The 22,810-nt window shown below is 43.3% G+C and overlaps 1 protein-coding gene across 1 annotated transcript in view; it reads left to right on the top strand.

The window, feature by feature from the left end:
- The window catches only part of LOC128877588 (teneurin-m), a 58,992-nt gene that overhangs the window by 6,735 nt on the left and 29,447 nt on the right, over positions 1-22,810 (top strand). Inside the window, exon 2 of the mRNA XM_054125014.1 lies at positions 17,780-17,962. Within this exon, the coding sequence (XP_053980989.1) occupies positions 17,780-17,962 (183 nt within the window). The remainder of the gene's footprint in view (positions 1-17,779; positions 17,963-22,810) is intronic.

Here is a 22,810-nt window from a genome sequence, read left to right as displayed (position 1 = left end):
TTGAGGAAAGAGAAAGGGTAGGAGTACAAGATGCTTCGTGGAAAGGTTGCGTGTATATTTTTTTGGATTGGGAGGAATTCAGGGTTGAAATACTTTAACAGTCTGTTAATATAAAACAACTATATTTTATAAAACAGTTTAAATATTTAACCAACCTGAACAACTGCAGGACTGCATTCAGACTGAAGGAACTGAATTGTACCATTTCTCATAAAAGGAAGCAGATATAAATCACTGAACTATTATATAATACAATATAAGTGTGAATATTTGTTGTAATAATTCGGTAATGTGAAGATCAGACCTGTAACCACGAACTTCTTCGTTATTCTTCCATCCCCAACGCACACATTACGAAACACCCTCCCGCCCGCCGTATCTACGGATAGAGAGATCCAACTGAAACGTCAGATGTAACAAAAATTCGATTCTTATTAAAGGCACGTGCACGGTTGTATCGGTTATCCGTTCCCGTTACCGGCAGGCAGTTCGCAGAATGTGATTGCTCGAGCAAAAGTTGGAAAGAGGAATCCCGGTAACGCGAGGACGACTCGAAGGACGAGCACCCCCTAAGATCGTCTCTTGTATGACCTCGTCGGGCCTCCTTCCAATATCCACGATCTGCCAAACGCAGGAGAGCCTCCCACCCCGACATTTCCACCCCAAAACCCTCGCGAAACGCTGCCCTCCGCTTCTGCTTCATCTCCTTTCCTTTATTTCTCGATTCTCCCACTCGTCTCCTTCTTTTACGGCGTTCGTCTCCCACACCCAAACGACGGCATCGATTTTAACCTTGGCTTTCGCGGATTTATTTCGGGCCGCCCCCGTTTTTCTCTTCGCGGCGCAGGAATGCCGGACCCGAGAGCGTGTCTTCATGAAGGAATAATTCCTCTTCGCGGAAAATGGAGTGGAGGACTGACGCCGAACAGGGTGGAGAGGGAAAACCCCGTAAGTGCCGATAATGTTTCCGAGATGGCCGAGGAAAGCCGCGCGTCCGAGTTTTCCGCCTCTTGCGGTCCAATTTGCGCGACACGCGAGCACGCCGCCATTTGTTGCGTCAATTTATCGGGGATGAAACGGGAGGCAACAATCGAGAGCGGGGATTTGGAAGCTTGAAAGATTTCTATGTTTGCTGGGTAGGAAATGGAGTCAGAAGGTGGGCAAAATTGGAATTTAGAAGAAAATAGAAGGAAATGCCTAGGTGAGTTACTGAAAGATTCGAACTCACCTAAAAAACCCTCGTTGAGCGTATAACTCATGGTTAAAATAACTGATCCATACATTTAACAATAATTGCAAATACTATTTCGCATTAAACGTATATTTTTGTCCTTTGTAAATAAGATATAATTTTTTATATTCATTTTCTTGTCATTCAAGCTGGTTTTCAGGATGATTGGTTGGTTTCATTTACCATTATGCATTAGACAGCATAACTGTTTCTAATCTATCCTCTGAAAAATGTAAATATTCAATCCCTGCAGCCTGCATGTCTATTTTGTAATTTCCCCATCCACCCTGAGATCTCCAAAGAAAAACATCCAAAGGATAGAGGGGCCCCAGTAAGTAGAAATAAACCACGAGGAAACTACGAATTAACGAGAAACATCGGTCCGATACGCGATTTCTTATTCGAAGCGGCTCGTTTCACCTCGACGAAGTAGAACGGCGTTTCCATTTTCCGCGCGCATAAATCCGCGATCTCCACGCGATGCGACGGGGCTCATATTCACGGGAGGATACGCGCGCGGCGCGGAATTAATTAACGGAAATGCGTGGGCGTTAACAAGCCGTGGCGAGCCCCGACGTGTGCTTTTGACATCGGCATTCGTTAATCGGCGCCATTAACAATCGATAGGAATCGGCAGGGGCGGTCGACCGATCGTTTTCTCGTTGCTTTCGCTCGCCGCGTTATCGTCTTGTAATATCTACGGTGCCCCGTGATCAGCCACGGCAACGGTTCAGCCATAACGTAATCCGGTGATATAGAATCTGAGAGCGCGGTCTAACTATTAATTAAAGCCCTTCCGCTTTGCGGAGGTGGCCCCGGTCGTTAGTTCACCTACGCGAAGAAAGCCGTGATTTAGGAACGTGTCGATCCCCTTCGAGAACTTTCGAACCAGGATTTCTAATGGCCGTCCGTCCCCCCTCCCCGTAATGTGAGGAGATATAGAATACGATTCACGGGTAGTACGAGGAATACGAATACGAGTAATTATAATTACTGTCAATAATGAAAGGAACAAAAATTTGATAATAAAAAATTAAAAAACAAATCGTCCCTGAAGAATTTAAAACGGATACTATCGAGTCTCTTCGAATAGGAAATCATGTCGAGCCGATGTTTCTCGTTAATTCGACGTTTCTTCGAGCTTGGTCGTGGTTTATTTGCGCAGGAGCGAAGCCTCCCTTCTTTGGATATTTTTCTTCGGAGATCTCCGGGTGTATATGAAACCATAAAACAGTTAAATAAGCATGCTTTAGGAGTAGCGAAGACGAGGATAATCTAAATAATAGCATCCCTAGAACATATGCTTGTGAAACGTGTTTAACACGTGCTTCTGGTGAATTCTAGTCGGCCAAGCAAAACTGGAACGTATATTATTTAATTGTATTTGAAAGAGTGGTCGGGAACTTTCGAACAGGGCTTGGTAGCTATGATAATGAGTACTGATTCATCTATAATTCATAATTAAATGTGATGATAATAAGACTCTCTTTTTAGAATACATTCAGATACCAGAATTTAACGCAGCTTTCGACTTGCGCTTTTTCTTTATACCAGAAACGTCACAATAATTTTTAAATAATTGTGGATAATGTTTTTAAACGTAAACATGGCTAAAATATTTTTTGAAAGGATCTAGATGGAATATCGATCGAACATAGGAGGATTTGTCAAACCTCGACATCTCTAAATCGTTAAATCTCCACAAAATTCTTTGATTCACGAAACGTGATCCAAGTCTGGTGCACTCCGAGGGAGGAACTCGCGCTTTCCCCCGGGAATATCGGTCAGCACCGTTATTTTTAAATGGGCTTGGCCACCGCACTTTTTTTTTTATCGCGGAAATCGTTAGCGTGGTTGAATCCATAAACTTCTCTATGGCGTTACGTTTAACGTTACGTATTATTACTCCACCGTTATCGCTTATTGCATTAAGGGTTTTAAGTTACGATCTCCATAGAACCGGAGAAATCACGCATACGAGGGCGCTGCTAGTAAAATGCTTGATATTAGCGAAAGGAGCACGCAGTGCGAGCTTGGAAAGTTAATTGAAAAGAAAGGAAAAATAGTTTCAGTAGCTGAATAAAATATAAAAATTATACAGCTTTTCTTCACCACCACGAATTTAAATAACATTGAATTCTACTTGTAAAAACGGTACACAGCATACGTCTTTAATGAAAGGGTTGATAGAAGGTTCGATGAACTTAGATATTCCAATCTTTACTCCAACCATAATTCTGGATAATGACTTTAAATGTAAATGTGACTGAAATATTTTTCGAAAGGATCTAGATGGAATGTTAATCGAATAAAGGAGGATTTGTCAAACTTGGACGCTTCTAAATCCGTGGACGTTCATTTCCATTTTCCACGCTTTCTGGAATAATTAACAAGACTCGCTCTGATAGTCGAGCAGCTGATTCAGGAATGCCGTCGCGAGATGCACACGAACACCGTCGTGCAACGAGTTGTTCGCGCCTACGCGCATCTGTCGCTTTCAATTAATTTTCGCGTCAAGGTTATCCACTAGCAGGTTTGTTAATTAGTTCGCTTACCTAAATCAGCGGTATCGATCGTTTGATATCATTACTGTCGTTATCACTGTCACGGGATGTGTGGCTAATCGCGTGCCGCTGCAAATTTCGATTTTGGGAGGGATAAATGGAGTGACTTTTGTAAAAAAAAAAAAAAAATGGAGGATGAATGGAAATGTGAAAGATACTTTTATTAAATGACGTGCATATACCTTCTGAAGTTTCTTGTTAAAAATGTATGCGAAACCTCGTAAAATAAACAGTTGTATTTAATACTAGTAGGAAAGACACAAAATTTGCTCAAATTCAACGTCTACATTTTAATGTTAATATTTCATCAATGATGTTAATTATTTTTTATAAGCCTAATGTTTACTCTGCCCTCAAGAAACTCGATGCATATGACCACTTATATAACGAACGATTTATATGTATTCTCGTTCTCTGAGACAATTGATGGTAATGGCAGATGGCAAGGATGTAAGTCGCCTATGTTATCGGTAGTGTTCGGAGTAATGCTCGTGTCCTTTCGAGGAGCAATGTAAGCGCAATCCGCGCTCAAAAGCGCCGATTCACGATTCGAGGCTGTCACCCACGCGGCACTGGGAGAGTCGAGGCGACCGTTTTGTTTCAACGAGCAATTTATCTGCTCCCCGCCCATTGTAACGCGAATATCCTGAGTCCACAAGCGATCCCTGGGACATTTGCGACGCACTGCGTCACCGGCCAAATTGCGGATCGTCGTTGTTGTCCCTGTATCGGTAGATCGCAATCGCATGATCCACTTTTTTGCCCATCACTTATTCTACCATCTTGGGTGATATAGACACAAGTGATTACGTTTTTATATCAACATTAACGTTACTCATGATCTCTATATTTTTTTATAATTACAAAAATATATATTAAAGCGAGACTGCATATTTGTATACCGAAATTGATATATAGATAAAAATTGCTTTGGGTGCGTGTACTTGATTCGAATAAAAAAAAAGACTTTGTCTTCGGTCTGGAAGACAAAAAGTAATTGCACGGAGCTCCAAAAGCGGCCATATGAAAGATAATCCCTAGAAATGAGCGTCGGAATAATTAATGCCCGTGGGCATACTTTTTTTTTGCGAGCTACCACGGTGCGCAACGCGACGCGAGAAACTGAAACACCCGCCGCGAGATGGAAGGCTCCTTGGGAAGAACCGGGCAACCGGTTCGATGCTCGTTCGCGCGCGATAAACGCTAATACGACGCCGACAAGCTCGTCTTCTAAGCCGCGGTACGTCGATGAGAGCCTCTTCGTGTTTCCGACTCGAGAAATAGCCGACGTGTTCCTACACGCCCACGTGTCCCGACCATTATCGGCGCGCGATCCGATCTGAACGAGGAGTCGACGACGGTGGGCGACTCGCTGGCGAAATGTCATAATCGAAATGCGCGCGATTCTTTCGAGGGAATGGATCTCGAATGGTTCTTGGATCTTCGCGTTGTTTGGGTATGTTGGGACTTGGGTGACGAATTATTCACATGTTTACAACCCTTTCAGGGAACAGCGTCGGTTGAAGGAAGTTGTTAGTTGGTCATCTATTTAAATAACGTGAAACAGGAAAAATGTGGGATGGAATTACGTAGAAAGAGAATGGCTGAAGTGGTATAGGGAAGTAGTACATTTAATGTAGAATATTAAATGAATTATGAAATTGACACAGAGAAATATCATAGTAATACGTGTAAATTGGAAAACATTGCTAGAGAAAATAGGAGGTTTCTAAAATCAGATTTATTACGCTTCATAAACGACCATGTATCAATTTTAATTAATAATGGCAACAAGAAATATATTCCATGATAAACAATACCCAAAGAATTGTTTCCCCAAAACAACTATGCTTCCCTCGCGTATCTCGCGGTATTTGTGAATATTTGCTTCTTTTAATTTATGTAAATGGTAAAAGGACACACCGCGCGATAAAACGAGCGCTTGTTTGCGGAAGACATAATCCGCGTCGCGTACTCTAAACAGCGGGTAAACAAGCGTTGTTGCGAGCCGAATAGCTCAGCGGAAAAACGCGAAAACCGAGCAAACTCGAGCGTGTTCCCGCGTTTCCCCGTGAATCGTGAAATGTAAAAAATTTCACCGCAACGAAAGGGAGGCAGAATTATTACGCTTGCGTGACCGAAAAAAATCGCGGAGGGCGCGGGACGAGGGGAGGAAAGGCGTTCTCGAAATCCGAAACGTTTTTTTTTTATTTTTTTGATCCCCGTCGTTATTGAAACGCAATTATCGGCCATCACGGCGAACGAATGCAGAACCGATCGATCGGGGCGAAACCATAACGCCAAAGCGAGTGGATTCGAAAACATGATTGGACTCGATTCCGAAACACGGGCGAAAGACAAAGCCGGCTTGTAAAAGTAATAACGTTAAAACAGAAATTGGCGAAATCTGGATATAAATGTCAACCGTGGAATAAAGGATAAATAATTTCAGCTTGTAAAATTGAGTAATAACGCAATATACCGACAAAAGAATAAAAGAAGTATAATTTTAAGTTTACCTATAGTATTCCTATTCTTTGTCTCTGACAACCGCGCAGTTGACGTGGCATTGGACCCGCGTTTAAAAGGAGAAGCGATTAATCGAGACGTTTTTAAAGGTAATAACGGCCCGCTTCACGAGCTGCTAGATTTTAATCGTCGCTAATCGGTCACCGGACGGAAGTCGAGCGTTTCGGCGTCGCCCTTTTTCCCCCCGGTCTCTGGAAACCGAGAATCCGTGGCGCTCGTATGGGCGCTTAAAGATCCCCAGACGCGTACTCCAATTCACACGGACCGACGATCCTTTGATTTCGACTCCCTTTTTCGTCCCACTGGAAGAATTCCACGCGAGAAGACCACCGTGCCACGGCTTTTCCACGCTCCGTTCGTCGCTTGGATCTCGAAGAAAAGGTGTGGGAAGACCGACGGAAGAGGAAGAAAACAGGGCTCGATGTCGTATCAAGCTGCTCGACTGAGGTCCACTCGAATGCTCGTGCTTCACCGAGTCCAGCTCGTAAAGAACGGCGGGATTTTCGTGGCTCTTTTACCTCCTCGACTCGTGGCGCATACATTCTAATGGCAAACGAATTAAGGAGCTTACCCCCGTGTCTTGAATCAAAAATGGGTAATACTTAGACATTCCAATTTTTTTGTAGGAGGAAATACGCGACATATGGAACTGAAATTTTTGGTGCTTCTTAGTACAACTATGTAGATGATACATGAATTTTTTGGTGTATCTGATTCCGATAATAGCCGAGTTATTAATTCTCAAGTAATTATGTCCGAGTAATCAAACTGGCTATTTCTTCATTAAATAAAATTAAATGAAATGCACCATTCACAAGATAAAAATATAGAGAAAGATGATACTCATTCATAATTAAAAATAGCGTAAAATAAAATAAAATGTATAAAGTATTATAAACAATCGAATTCATATACTGTACTCCATTTAGTTTCTCTCTTTAATTTATAATGTACAAAGTGACCTCCGGCTCTAACAGACCTCGAACGTGGAGCATAAATTCTAATGGGAAACGAATTAAGCCTCAACCCCACGAACTCGCCGCTTCTTTTCGGCGAACGTTCTCGCCCCAACGAGAACGAAAGGATATATCATTCGATTACCATTGTACGCTCCTCCATTTGCTCACTTCTTCGCGCTTTCCTCCGTTCGTTGCTCATTCCGGCAAACGAACATTCGTTTTGTTCATCTCCGGGCATTATTGGCTCGTTAAGCGGAGTTATTACGCCGAGCAATCGTTTATTAGTTCCTTCGTACCCACGGTTCTTCCCCGCTGGAATTTCAGTCGATTTATTATGTCCGTATCGCGATGGCTCGTAATATTCGCGGTCCCGAGGTGACTGTATAAACTTTCTGAAAACGTGGAATTAACAATAGGGTTGTAAAAGTTTGCAGGCGTAGCGTCTGGGTTCCGAATTTTACGAGGCTACCCTGCGTGGGTCAATAATTGAGCTCCTTATTATGCAAATGGCGGTTCTATTTTTATAAAATGTATTATATTCTGGAGTTAACAGGAAATTATTAAAATTCATACTAGATAATGAAATTTTCTTGACTTGAAGTCTTCTCGTGCCTACTTTACTAATCTAAAAATCATCATCGTCAGTTGTCACGAAAATATTTGGAATACTTGGATGTGTGTAGCCATCTCGAATTTAGCTCTTCTCGAGACAACACCTACACGAACAACTGCAACTGGCACCAATGACTCAATTCTTTATATCCAGTGACATCATAATGGCCCTAATCGACGCTATCGAACGTAATTAAAACACTGCTTTTCGGCGTAATTGCTACTTTTTGTTATAAACTCGTACGATGGCGAAGTTCCTCGAACCAATTTCTCCCTTAGTCAGTTTGTCATCCCAATTCACCACTTTAAACAAAATTTTATCAAATTATACTTGTTCAATTATTCATCGTTTACAGAAATAGTAGATAATGGTAGAAATTACTTGAAACGAATTTAAGAAACCAAAGTCCTTATTATAATTCTTTTTCTATTTCATCTATGACAATATTCAAATTTCACCTAAAGTGAAGTTTATTATTTTTCATTTAATCCTCAGAATCTCTGATATTTTTCAATAATAATGACTGATCAGGGCAATTGTAAATTCTAGAAGATCTTATACGTTCATACCAAATTTTAAGGGTTTGTGTCGATTACTTTGATTGAAAAAAAAAATTACAAAAACTACCTCGAAACTCTGAAAAAAATAAAAGAGCAAACCCCTTTAAATTTGATCCCGATTTGTCATGCACTGTATGAACTCCGATTCGAAGCTGTTCTCTCTCCACCCTCGAAACGAATCAACGCTACCGGCTACGTCGCAGCGACGAAGCTAATTTTATTTTCCGCGGTATTTCCTCGCCGCGAAATTCGATAGCTACACCAGGAACGAAGGAAGGAAGGAACGCTCCATGGATTTCACCCTCGGTCCCTGTCCCTATCCCTTCACCCCCTGCGCTTTCTTTCGACGGCGGTTTCGCAGCCTCTTTATTCTCGAGCCACGTAAATTCTAATGGGAAACGAATTAAGCTCTTTTTTCTCTCCCCACTGGTCGAGTCTGGACGCCATCCCGAAACCGTGCAGTTCCCGTTTCGTTTGCTGGAAAAAAAGGCTGCCTTTGCGTACGAAGTCCCTAGATACAGGAAGCACGGAAGCCGTTTCAGGACCCTTTTATTTAAAAGATTTAAAGGAAACCCTTTGATTTATTTGAATAGGGAGTTGTAACTTGGAAGTCGCAGGAAGGAGAGAAATTATATCGAAAATATTGTTCAAGTAAGGTTGTTGTAAAGGAATATCTAAGCGTGGACTTGAAAATATATAATCGTGCCTGTGAGTACCTTGCGCTTGTAGATTTTTGTTGTTACATCCATGAGCTTGTTCGTACACATATTTATAATGAAAAATTCGTTTGGTAATATTAAAACTATTATTTAATTTAGACAAACTTTTTAATAAACATAGAGGGAACGAATATTTAGGAGGGTAACTGTAGGTATATCGCCACGGATTAACCTATCTAAAAACTGATATTTCTTCCTCTCCGACAACGGATCGAAGCACTCGAGCGTGTTTCCTCCAGCCGTGGACAAGTATTTCCCTCCCGTCTGGCCGGTATACCGGCAAGATTCGGAGCGAAATCACGAACACGCGTAGAAAACGTGCGCGTGTCCCGCGCCAGTAATCCAAGGTACACAGAGGCTGGCTACAACGCGTCCCTCTCGTTGAAACGCTCGGCAACGAGAGAGGGTGGCCCGGCGTAAACTTCCATTGTCGAGTGACCCAGCACAAGTCCTTCCGAGTTCCCTTTTTCTGATTCCGCCCGACGACTTGCCGGCGTCGGAGGAAAATCTTGAAAAATGAAGGGGGTCGGGCGGTCCGCGGCCAAGGGGTGGAAGAAGACAGAGGGAGAAAGAGAATAACAGAGGCCTCGAGATGGACGAAAACGGTTTTAATTGGAAGCCAGAGGAGGAAGGAAACGACGTCGGGTTGCCTGGCCGTGGATAGGGGCGAGGCGAACCGTGGCAGGAGGAGCGGAACGGGGGTGGAGAAAGGTTAGAGGGATGGTTGAAGGGAGGCGATAGCGGCGATGGTGGTTCTTTACCCTCCAGCTCGTTCTTCGCTCCCTTTACCCTCGCTACGTACATTTTCGCGCGGACGTACACCGCTCTTGCACACGTTAATGCGTGCACACCACCATGGGAATGCGCACCGACACCTGGGTGCACCTCACTGTGACCGAATCGCCCTTTCTGCCTTTAAACGTCACTTTCTGCACGTCACTTGTCTGATATTGTACCGGAATTAAAGCCCTTAAATACGGGAAGTTGTCGACGTAGTCGTTGGGGAAGGTTTTTGGAGTCTCGGAGTCGGGAGTGGGTTGGAAAAGGATATTGGATTCGCGAGGATATTAATTGACAGGAATAGTTTAAGGTTGACACGTCGCGTGCTTTTCTCGAGGGAGCGGAAATAGAAAGTATTATTAGACCGAAGACTAGGGGGAGGTTAGACTTGGCATACTTAATTCATTCCTCGTTAGAATACGAGAAAATTTATGTACGGTATTCGTGAGTGTATTAATTAGTTGACTGGGGATGTTGATGACATTCTACAATATTTCAAAATTAGTTGAAGAACAAGAATTGGAATGGCAATCTTAGACGAATATTCTATAATATTTCAACTACAGTTGGTGTTACAGTTATTTACAAAAATTAATCAAATGAGAAAATGGTGGGAAGAGTGGGAATTGACACAATACAATACTTTTCACGTGGACAGGTGAAAAATTCGTTCGGGTCAATAATTTATGCTCGGAATGGCGTCACAGAATTTAGTTGTGTAATAATATCACGAACACGGTTGATCGGTTAGTATTCCAAAGTTCCCGTGAAAATTCGCCCTGGCTGCGCGACGCGGTAGTATATCAATTTGCCGTAATTGAATTGCGTTTCGATGAAATATACCCCGCCTAAAGTGGCGCTATCGAGCTATGCTCGATCGAAAACCCTCGCAAAAGGAGAATGATTTTTCCATCGAAACGATGGAATCTAATATCTCGCGAAAATCGAGCTTTGTCAATGAGAATTGCCATGAATGGTATTTTTAATATTAAATAAATAGAAGAACATCCAAATCAATTACAACTAAAAAATCTAACCTTAATCAAACCTATTTAAATTAGTAATGTTCCTTTTCACGCTCCATCGCCTATAGTATGTTGAATTGGTACATATTTGTAGCCCGAACCAATACACGCTCGAACGTGTAAATATCCACGACGCTGAAGAGCGCCTTCGAAAAGGCACGACGCATCGGAATCGGTGATAAAGGGGCTGGAAATAGCATAGTCTTTCGATAATATTTTCACAGAAGCCCTACCCTTCGAGTTATCTACGAGAATATATAATTACCTTGCCCTCTCCCGGGATAATAATTCACATGCTGCCCCAGAAGCCCCGCCGGAAGTACGTTTTCAAGCTGGGACACGTCGATTTCGTCCTTTTTAGACGAAACGCGTGCACGAGGGCTCTGGAAAGTTTCCCTCCCCCAAGTCGAAGTTGGAAACTTTGATCGACTTCGATCGACTGCTTCGAAAATTTACAGCTCGTCGGTATTCGCGTTACGCGATTGGTTCGCCTTTAAATAGACGTTTCTTGCGGCGGAAACTCCGATACGATGCAGGACCAGACAGTAATTTCTGATAAATATATATGATCATGATCACCTATAAGTTAGGTTTGGACCATGCTTGAAATAAGGATACAATAACTATTCAGTCGAGTGTGACGTTTTAAAAGCCAATATTGTACAGGTTCGAAAGTATGGAAGTGTATTGATTTTGTTTTTATGACATGTCTGACTTATTAATGAGCCGTTCACTGCACTTTTTATAAAATATACACTACAGTGAAACAAATCCTGCCAATCTGTCTGAAAAACGCAAATATCACGATGAAAAATCCAATCCAGCTTTTTGACATCCTCGATTCGTCATCCCACCCCTAGCAAGCCCAGTCCGGTCCATTTAAACACCCTTTGGAAACTCATGAATCGATTCGAGCAGTTCGCGATGGAAGCACGAAAGAAACTGTATCGAAGGATCGAATTAATTTTCGTACGAGATCGTGGAGCGTGTTAAATCGTTCAGAAGTAAAACGCAACGACGTCGGAGCGTCGCGGCAACATTTACTGCCATTCCAGAGGGGAAAAGTGAGCAAACGATTCGGATCCCCAGTCACGTATCGGCGGGGGCAGAATCGACCGTATTTCGTGGGAGCGGAACGGAGAAAATGGACAAGGGTTAGTCTTCTATCTGGATTAGCTTTCGAACCGGAACGAATTAATACTATATCGCGCGCTGGGAAAAAATATGCCCCCTGGCCAAGTTCGCGTCCCGAGAATCGTGACTCCGTAACGAATGGGGATGGAAATGGGGCCAAAGATCGGTACCAGAAATCTGGATATCGAGGAACAATGCTCGAACCGAATGTGGAACGATGCGACGATGCTTCACTATAAACAACGTGGCACGTTGGGAAAACGCTACACCGTTGAAAACAGTTACAGGATCGTGTTTCCGAGACTGAACGGTTCACTGTGAATCGAATACCACGGGGAGAGAAAGAAAACGTTTTTGGACAATGTAGAGCCGATTGAGTGTCAGATTTTTATTTTTAGAGGCTTTTTACTTTAAGAAATTAATAATTTGAATCGTTGCTTGACAATTTTCTTTTCAGTAAAGACTTGAAAATGGATGTAAAATAGTCGAGTTTGATATTCGTGCAAAATAAATTTCAATCATAAAATAATTCATTAACATTTGGGCCGTTCATCGGAAAAATTGCCTCGTTCTCGATTTCACAACTACTATGTAGTGAATGGTTCATTTCTAGCGAACATTCCACTTACAAGTCACCAGGTTAAACCAAAGAACTGTCCCAAAACCATCAAGTACTCCATCCAGCGCGAATTGCCTCTTTCCCTCCTGCCCCACGTAATCCCAGCACGTTCCGATCCCCGATTTCAACCTCGTCCAAACAAAGCGCCAGCAGTCGTTCAATCTCGAAAGTTGGATAAGTTAGCCCAAGGGATCGGGGGAGCCCGTGTAACATCCTCTTGATTCCATCCAGCACGCGAAGCCAAACGTAACCGAAAAGCGAAAGCGGGGTACCCGAAGTCCTGCTCGCAAGGGTGGCTCCTTACCTTCTCTAATAAATTCCATTAGGCATGGGCTCTTGGTTTCGCGAAGGTCCTCGATATTATGTTACGCGTTCCTTGCGTGGATGCTCAATGGGCGCGCATCCATTACGCGGCCCGGTGCGACAACAACCGTCGAGGCGAGGCGCATTCAGAGGAATCCTTTTCTAGGCCAACCGGGCCCCTGTTCTCGGTTCTTTCTTCGGGGTCCTCCGGCGGCTGGGTCCCGGGGACCCAGGGCTCAACCAGGCGAGGATAATTCGATTCAACGGTGCCTCTCGTTCTTCCTTTCGTCGTTGAGCGCATGCTCCATAGCACGAGGCTCATCCTGGACACTGGATTACCGGATAGCGGTAGCTACGGCAGGTCTGACCGTCGTTCGTCTTTTGTGCCCGGGTTGTCTCCCTCTCTCTCTCCGTCGTCTTCTCGGGGCTGTCGTCGCGCTCCACCCTCCGGTCTCTCTCGTTGCTCTTTTCCCTCCTTTGACGCGCGACCCTATGCACCGATCGACGCCGTTCGAGAAGAAAGGATCCTCGAAGTAACGACCGGCACAATGACTACTCCCGCCGATCTATTAGGAAGAATAACGACGTGCCGCGGAGTCTTCTGCTCCGGTGATTCGGTGAGAATGAACGCGGAGATCCTTTGACGAACAGCTTAGGCGCGCGAGAGCCTGTCGCGTTGGCGCAAGGATGTTCAGGGCTCGTGGACATCGTGAGTGGGAACGTGGAAATTCTTCTTCGTGGTTCGGCCTTGATTAGGGATGTCGAGAATGGGGATGAAGAATTATTGTACATTTTTATTATTACGTGTAGAATTTGCATGGTTTGGAGGGGATTATTGGACGACGTGTGAAATAATTTTTTATTTAAGTTGGGCTTAATGTAATAAGGCTGTTCAGGGAGTAAAAGGAGCTCAGTTAGGCAGTCATTCTAAATAATAAATATATAACAGTAACACGTAGTACATACTAAATTCATACTGATGAATAGTAAGTAATAATAAACTGACTTTAAACAGGAAAAAGATTAAATACATACCCCTATTAAATGCTTCACTATGAATTCCAACTACGATCACACTGTCTATTTAATTTCACTACGAATATATATCAAACATAACCTATTTATTCTCTATTATCTATTATATTTACTTTAATTATTAATCATTATAAAATATAAAACTACAATTTGAATCAAGAAAATATTAATATACTACCATATATTCAAATCAGAAAATGTAATTTAATTAATAAAACATCACCTTTGGGTGTATCTCCCCCATTTCAACCACCAAAGTCTCTAACGTTGAGGAGTCTTCCCCCCAGTGACTCAAACTTTTGCCTGTGAAGGATCGCCCGGACTTACGATGAAATGACTGAGCAATTTCGTTTCACTCGAAACGTAAAATCCGTTCGAGTCGCGGATAAAAACCCTTCGCCTGTGGAAACAAATTCGGTCGCGGATGTCGCGGGACGGACCCACTCCTCACGCCCTTCCGTTTCGGTTGGCGTCACAGTGTCATGGCAATTTACATGTTCTGGGTTTCCTTGGCGAACCGATGCACGCCGCTGGTAATGCCAAATGGCGTTCTTCCCCCAAGGGAAAATGTCGAAACGGAGAAACTTGGATCGTAAAAGGATCGAGTGCTCCCGGTTGAAGGGAAATTCTTATACGAAATTCGAATAACGAGGAAAGGATAAACAGCTCTCCTATCCTTTAAGAAAATTTTAGCCACAGAATGGTATTGTGCTTCACGGTGGACGAAAGCTTGTCTCAAGTGAATCATTTCGCAATTTCGAGCAGGAAAACTTGAGGGTTAAGGATTGTTTATTATGCGAGTGGTGTGGTTCTCTTCGGGAGAGTAGAGGTTATAAATTATATGGTAGTGTAATACGCGTGAAAATGCAATCAGAATGTGTAACTTAACTCTCGTTAAGAAATAATATGTTAGATTAACATAAGGGTGTGAAAGTTCCGCTTATAGGAAGGTATAATTAGGTATAATTACGAAGCAAAATGTCGAACCTATTATTTAATTTAGGCAAACTTCTTTAATAGACGTAGTGGGTACGAAGATTTGACTGTATGTGTATGTGTACAAAGGGTTGGTTTTGCTAAGAAAATTAATTATTAAAATTCTCTAACCTACGCTCTCAGCATTCTTAGATACCAAAGGAACTTCCAATGAATAAACACCATAGATCCCCTCGGGAGTTTCCTACGAGGAGGAAAAGGAAGGCCAAGGGGTTAGGCATGCGATTAGACGTAGATTGGGAAAGTCTTTGTCGTCCGAGGGAGTAAATCTTTTCTCTCCCCTCCTACGCCGTCATTCTCCTTCCCCTTCTCACCTCTTGTCACCCTTTTCTTGCCTCGTTGCCCTGTTTCTACGTCGACGCTCTTACTTCCTGTTGCGTTCCACATCGGATGTCAGGAGGACGTTCTTTACAGGCGGAGGATAAAAAAAAGGCTCGAATGGATCCAGTTCATTGGCTAATAGGCGGCGCAGAAAAAGGAGCAAGGCTCGAGTTTCACGTCGGTCACCCTACCTGCGAACATCGCTGTTAGGCTTTTTAGATTGCTCGATACAATGAGAGAGGCCGAGGTGCTCCGAATCCGAGAGGGTTTATAATCGACTTAAGGATGCCGCCAACTGCTCCGCTCCGCGTAGCGACTTGGAGGAAATCTGAAAACCTGAACCTGAAATAGTGGCCCACTGGAATCTTTATGGAACCCGGAACTTTAAATGATCGTTGTCGAGGATCGCTCTGCTCGAGAATTTCTCAAATAAAACCTATGGATCGATTCACCAAGTGAAAACAATGAAGAAAGTTTACGCAACCGTTTCTCCTATCTGCCCTCGCTTTGAAGATGGAGCGAGTTCTGGGTGATCGAGTGAGCGAGAAACGATGCACCTTTTAAGCAAAGGCAAGTAGGGGATATGTTTACATAAACTTATTTCATCGTTTTCACTTGGTGAATCGATTCCTTGCAGTTCCGAAAAATTACAGGACACTCTATAAATACCGTTTGTAAAAGACTATCGCTATAAACGTTCTTCATAGTTTTTCATATAATACTTATCATCCCTATCTGGAAAACAGTGATCATGGATTGCACACGTCTCGGAGTTCCATCCAATCTCCTCACGAAGTGACGACCCGCGTCGTTACAGGAATTAACAAAGACTGTTCGCTGCCTCTCGCGAGACAGCTAATGCGTCCCCCGTCAAAGGTGCGCGTTTTTTTTTCGAAAAAGGAAGAAGAACCAATGACATTGTTATAGATCAGGAGGAAGCACGACAAAGAAAGCCGGTGCCTTCGAAAATTTTCATTTCGCATCGCCGAGCACAGAAGAACGTGTCCTGCGATTCTGGGTCACTCCCCCTCGCGGTAATTCCTATAGCGGCGAAAGCCCGGCTGTGTGAAACGTGCCTAATCGCGAGATCGGCTCAACCCCTTTGCCTCGGTGATAATCGCCTGGCCACCTGCCCAGGATTACGCGTAGGTATTGTTCGTCGTCGAATCCTGCAGGAGAACCGTGGCCAGGTTAGGTAATCTAGTCCGCAACGTTATTTCAACGGCGCGGCGAGTTAGCGCGCCGCGTTTTCTAATAATAGCGATTCCCATCGGTAGGATCCTAAATTGGGTTAAGAGTGGAGGAAGAAAAGGGACGTTTTCCGTTTAAAAGTCTGCAAGCTGTGGGTTAGGCTGAGGAGCTTGAACCAGGCTTGGATAGCTAGGATTTATTGTTGTAAGGACTAGTTGAGGAACTTTCCTATCGGATGCAGGGTTGGAATTGTCAGCTGTTTAGGAAAGAATTTAAAAATATTCGAACCTTTGCTTGATTTTCAACGACTTTGTTTCGAGATCCATCTGTAAGTTCATTGTAATTGGTGGCTTATGGTGGTCTAGGAAGGGAAACTTTAAGGAAATGCAGAATATAGAATAATTTAAGGATTACCTGCTTGCTGCATACTTCATACAGTCAAAGTAGGACGATCTTAGAAACTGGAGGTGACTCGCTTCTATGAATAATTAAATTAATTCTACAATAAGTTACGAATATACTGCATATATTTATTTGTGTACACAAAGGGATGTAATCAATTGTAAACTTATAATAATAATAGTCTTTGTTGCACCAGAATCATGTAGAATATAAATCGTAGGATTAAATGAAAGATGGTGTAAAGATGTACAACTTGGTAGCACACTACTAATTATTCACAATATTCATCAGATACTAGAAAATATTCTTTATATTACCTCCATGTAATTGCACCACTGTTAAGTGGTTCATTCCACTCAAAACAAGTGAAAACCATAAAAATAAAATATGAACACCGTCATCCGCGATCCGTATAAATACCCAAAGTCTCAAAATTAAAGTACGAAATGTCCTCGAGTACGTACTCGCCACTAAAACCATCCTTGAATCGCCAAGTGCGGACTTCTTGCGTCCAGCGTCGTTCGCACGGTAGACAGTTGTTAATGATCCGAAGCTGCAACGCATCCCCGGCGTTAAGTCGCCGTCCGGTAGCTCCCTAAGACTTCCTGGCAACAGAATAAAAACTCCGAAAGATTGCACGCCAATTGCTCCCGGCCATCCCCGTTTAGGAGGTGGTCCGCTTATCGCCGTCGCGATAAAAAGGATCGCGATTAGAGTAGAGTGAAGCGACAACGAAAAACCATCCTTGTTCATCTGTTGTACGTAAATCACAACGTATCCTTTCCATGGTTGTTGCAGGGTGTTTGTTGGACAATTCGGCGCCGCGGGGCCCGCCCGATGTGCCACCCCGTAACCCTACAATGAGTCGCGTCAACGGAAGATTGCCAGGAAGTCACGCAGTCAGTGATCACGAGCGTGATCCCGACCTCCAGCCGTCCTGCCTCGTACGCACCCCATCCGGTGGCTTCTACAGTATACCAAGTGAGTTTTCGAGGTCGCCCGATCTGATTTACGGGGAGGGAAGGGTCTCACGAAGACGTGGGAAAGGATTCTAGCTGTGTCCCTTGCACGATAATTGTCCGAGCTTAGCAGCGAATCGATGCCTCGCGAAAGGACTGTGACACTGGGTGTGTTAAGGGGGTTGCTCCTTTTATGGATGTTCCTGACTGCTTCGGGAGGGTCAGGCTGAGCTACTCTTTCAATATAGTTGGTATTAGGTTGTCCCACAAGTTTCTTTCGTTTTATTAATAAGTAATACATGCACAATATCTTATGTTTTACATTACTGAATCGTCTACGATCCATTTTGATTCGTTACTGCTACAACATCAATATCTAAGAAACTAGATTTATATAAACAACGCCACACAAAATAATTGAGTGACATTAATATTTTCGATGAAATGGGTTGCACTTGTTTTTCTAACACCAGCCTGCATTGAAGACGTAATACATGCACTTGAACAATACATGCAATTGAAGAAGTAATACATGCACAATATTTTATGTTTTACATTACTGAATCGTGTACGATCCATTTTGATTCGTTACTGCTACAACATCAATGTCTAAGAAACTAGATTTATATAAACAACGCCACACAAAATAATTGAGTGTCATTAATATTTTCGATGAAATGGGTTGCACTCGTTTTTCTAGTACCAGACTGCATCGAAGACCTATGTCTTAGTATTCAGCTGTTAAATCTTAGGACTTATCTGCTTCCAACTGTTAGGAACGGGAGTAACGATGACAAATCGATTGGGCCTAGGCCTTGGAGGCTCTCAGTTCATCTTCAAGGAATAAGAATGTCCTGCTTCCTTCAGGGTTGCATTTGTTTTCTTAGCACTAGACTGTACTGGTCAGCCCACGAGAGTTATTTGTCCATCTCTTGTGTCTGCATCAATCACTGTTACTTTTTTGTTTCCTTGAGAACCTACTTGATAAGCAGAGACAGTTGACACATTCTTCCTCTGAAATAAGAGATTGAGAAAATTGACATTGGCCTATCGGAGGCTGGCCTTCAGCTGCTTTAACGCAATCGCGTATTCCCATCCATCTTAAGACCGAACATGTCACGAACCAGATGTCTCAGTTTTTCCTGCACTCTGGATATTTGCTCCTCGATTATCATCGACTGATAGCTTCCTGAGAATACCGAGATCCTAGGAAAATCGGGCGGAAGTCCGTGTCCACTTATCGGAAGATCGATTAGCGACTGACGAACACTCGAGATATGAATATTTCCCTTCGAGAAACGAATAGTTAAGAATGTTTGACGGTTGACGAACGAAATTGAAAGGATAAACAGTTCGTGGAAGGAAAATCGGTGGTGTTTTGGAGGAGGTGTGTCTGGTGATAGCGTGGACAGTGTTCCATCAAGGCCCAGCAATAAGATGGCTTAGCCGTCGGGGGAAGTGACTGACGTCTCTGACGAGGGTAGCGCGGACTGTAATCAGCGGTGGCCAATGGTGGGCGGGGGTGCGATAATTTTCTAAGACCACGTCCTTGTGGCTGCTATCTTATCGGCCACCCCGGGACCCTCGAGTGCCTGTAGAAAAATTCTACCGTACCTGAAACTTCTTTCGTAAGGATCTGGCCCCCCTCTTTCAAAGCCTCTTACTTTATCTTCAGAGGAACACGATTAGGCCTTGTGTTTTGAGTATTGCATTCGAAGTTTTTCTAGGGGCTGATCTGTCTGGGGGAACAGAAGAAGTATGTTGTTCTTCTGGCATCTGATAGAGAAGTTCTACGTTATACTAGGTTCGAGAAATGAATATTGGGACGTTTCGTTTAATAATTACAAATTTGCGCTTTTGATGAAGTAGGAGAATTGTCTTCTTTAAAATTATTTCCCATTTGTAAAGTCCTCCCGATTGACTCTTCATTTCTTCTCCTGTGAACGCAAAAAGTCAAATGTTCCATAGTGATCAACCCAGCATGTAATTTGCCACTAAAAATACCAGGACCTACACCTCCTAGCACGAAAGTCTATGAAGATGTCGAAGATGCTTTGTTCTTTCATTGCAATCATTCATAAAATCGAGAATACATATTCCCGTAGAAAAATATCCCGAGGCCCGGAAAACTAGCTCGAGGAGCAGTAAAATCGTTCAGACCAGACACTCGAGTTTACCAGCAACGATGAACCGTAAAATTCCCTCCGTCGGAGTTCGGGTGTCATTGAATGGACTCGAGAGAAAGAAAGCTTCGGGAGTAACATTTTCGAGACACTTTAGCACTTTCGGGTACGTATCGACTGCAGCGAAAACAACCAGGAACCTTTTCGACGTTTCGAGTGTTCCCTCGGTAGCAGAAAAAGCGAACGAGACGACGCGAACAGGCACCTTTCTTGTTGGCTTTCACGCGGGCCAAAGGACACGAAATTTTCCATGGTTCCAAGGGTGCAACGGGGCGCCAGGGGCGACTTTTCCAGGGACCATCTGTGTACTTAACATTCTTTAACGCGGCAGCACTTCAAAGCCGCCCTTTCGAAAAACGTGGGACGGCTCCGAACCGATGGGTGATTTATGATCTCTCGACTTATTGACCCTTCGGTTATGACACCGTCCCGACGCTTATGACCTCCCGCAGAATGCCTCTGCTCCACCCAACGACGATCTCTGGCTTCTACGTTTTTCATTCTTCGCGACGTCCCGGCCAGCTCGGCCATCGACGCTGCTCGACAATCTTCGCTACGCTTTTGTTACTCCGCGGCGTCTATCGGTGAATGTCTACATTCCCCGCATTCTTCGCGACATTCTTTGCACGGTCACGGAAGTATCCGTGAAATTCCACGGTGGTTTCCTCCAGTTATCTCTTGTCCTTAGCTGGATAGCGTTTTGGGGCCGTGTAATAAGTGTTGCACGCGACTTCTGACTCCGTTTCGCATTATTCTTTGTTGGATGGTTGGCAGAGACTGGTGGTTTCTTGGAAAAGTAGAAATTTTAATACGTTTTGTAAGGGGTAGTTTACATGTATTCTATCATTTTTGTAAACGAGGGTTGTGCGTAAAGATTTCTTTAAAAGGAGCTGTAGGATTTGGCTTTGTTAATAAGATCTTTCACATTTAATTCTATTGAGTTGTCCAGAAAGTTCGTGCCAATTTTTAAGAAAAATTCAAAGGCATATAATATGTATACATGTATTTATTGAATTACATAAGTGCCATTTTGTTCCACGAACTTTCCACCTTTTAAGGGATGCACCCATGTTAATTGTTTTCAACCATTCCCATATAAACAGACGTGTACCATCTACCAAAAATCGGCACGGACTTTCCAGACAAACTAATATTTTTCATTGTTAATAATCCAGTTTCTTGTGATGTTGCATTTTATAGGGGAAGTTAAGGGATAATTTCATAGCCTTTTGAGTCACGAATAATTGCAAAAGAAGATCGTAAATTTTCTTCTTAAAATAACACAAATTTCATATCACCTCTGTATTCTCAAGTTAAATTTAGTGAGACATGAATTAGATAAACTTGCAGTATTTAAGGAAGAAAAATAATATTATTTGTGAAAAATACCATCGTTTCCACGACTTCTTGTTAACAAAACCAAATCCCAAATCTCTTCTTAAAAAATCCTTCAACACAAACGCTCGTTTACAAAAATGAGAGAATATACATAAACCACCCCCTTCACGTATGAAACCAAAGAACGCGTAACTCAATACACACGAGATTGCATGCCAGAAGGTTGCCCAACAGCATTTATCCAAAATTCAGAGGAACAATCCATCCACAAAGGGAACATCCTGTCGGTGAAGTTTCACCCTTCACAGTGTATCATCGAAAATCGAAGCCCGTTCCACGCTGACCGCAAAATCTTTCACCGTGGCACCCCCGACTCTCATTATCCGATGTTTTTCGATGGTAACAGGTAAAGGGATCGCGATTCGATCCCCTACCAAGCCCTTTGTCTTCCCGCGCGGAGAATACTTCGCCCTCCACCCGTTACATGTACCTGGAGTATGAAATCGGAGCGTGGGAAGACGAAGGTCCGGCAAAAGCGGACCCCATGCCGCTAATTGCAGGTGTTCCTCGTCCGTTCTGCCCCGAAATCCGATGATTATGGCGTTTAGGCAGATATCCGTGATTACCACCGATTCAGGGCCCCCCCGTCCAACCCCCCGTAGGGAGGTTTTTCTTTTTGCTTCCTCTCCTTTCCGGCTTATTGGGCGCACGAGACGACGCCTAATGCGCGGAACCGAACGAGAAGGTGGGATATTGCGTGTCGGAATTGGTTTTAATGGCTGGCTTGGCGGATGATTTACTCGCATGCTCGCTGTGTCGATGAAGCAACCCGACTAAAGGGGGGGGGGGGGGGGTTCTGAGCGAAGGCTCGCGTTTAATTAGCGAACCTTTACGATCTTGGAAAATACCTGGCCACTTAGCGGGATTTATCGCCGTTCCAGACTCTAACCCTTCTGGACGATATAGGGACTCTGTCTTCGTGACTGTTTCACAGTCTTTTGTTCCGACACGTTGATCGACACAAGTTACGTGGGTGTAGTTTGTTCGGGTATAATTGTAGGGGCCTGTATAATGTTTATAAAAACAAAAATTTACGATCTTCTTTTGCAATAATTCGTGACTCAAAAGGCTACAAGCCTTATCCCTAGATCAATTGAAACTACGAGACATCTCGTAATCGACAGTCGATAGATTAAACAACGAAATCGTAAAAATGAATGAATCTAAAAATTCGAACTTAATAAATATAAAATAATAGCACTAAAAGCTCTAGAAAAAAACCCTGATGATTCTTCAGTACGAAAACCATAAAGATTTCCGCCGATAGCTTTCAACCGATCGTCCAACAG

This window comes from Hylaeus volcanicus, chromosome 1 (genome assembly GCF_026283585.1).
Source record: "Hylaeus volcanicus isolate JK05 chromosome 1, UHH_iyHylVolc1.0_haploid, whole genome shotgun sequence".
NCBI classification, from domain to species: Eukaryota; Metazoa; Arthropoda; class Insecta; order Hymenoptera; family Colletidae; genus Hylaeus; species Hylaeus volcanicus.
This window is presented reverse-complemented; position numbering and strand designations above follow the sequence as displayed.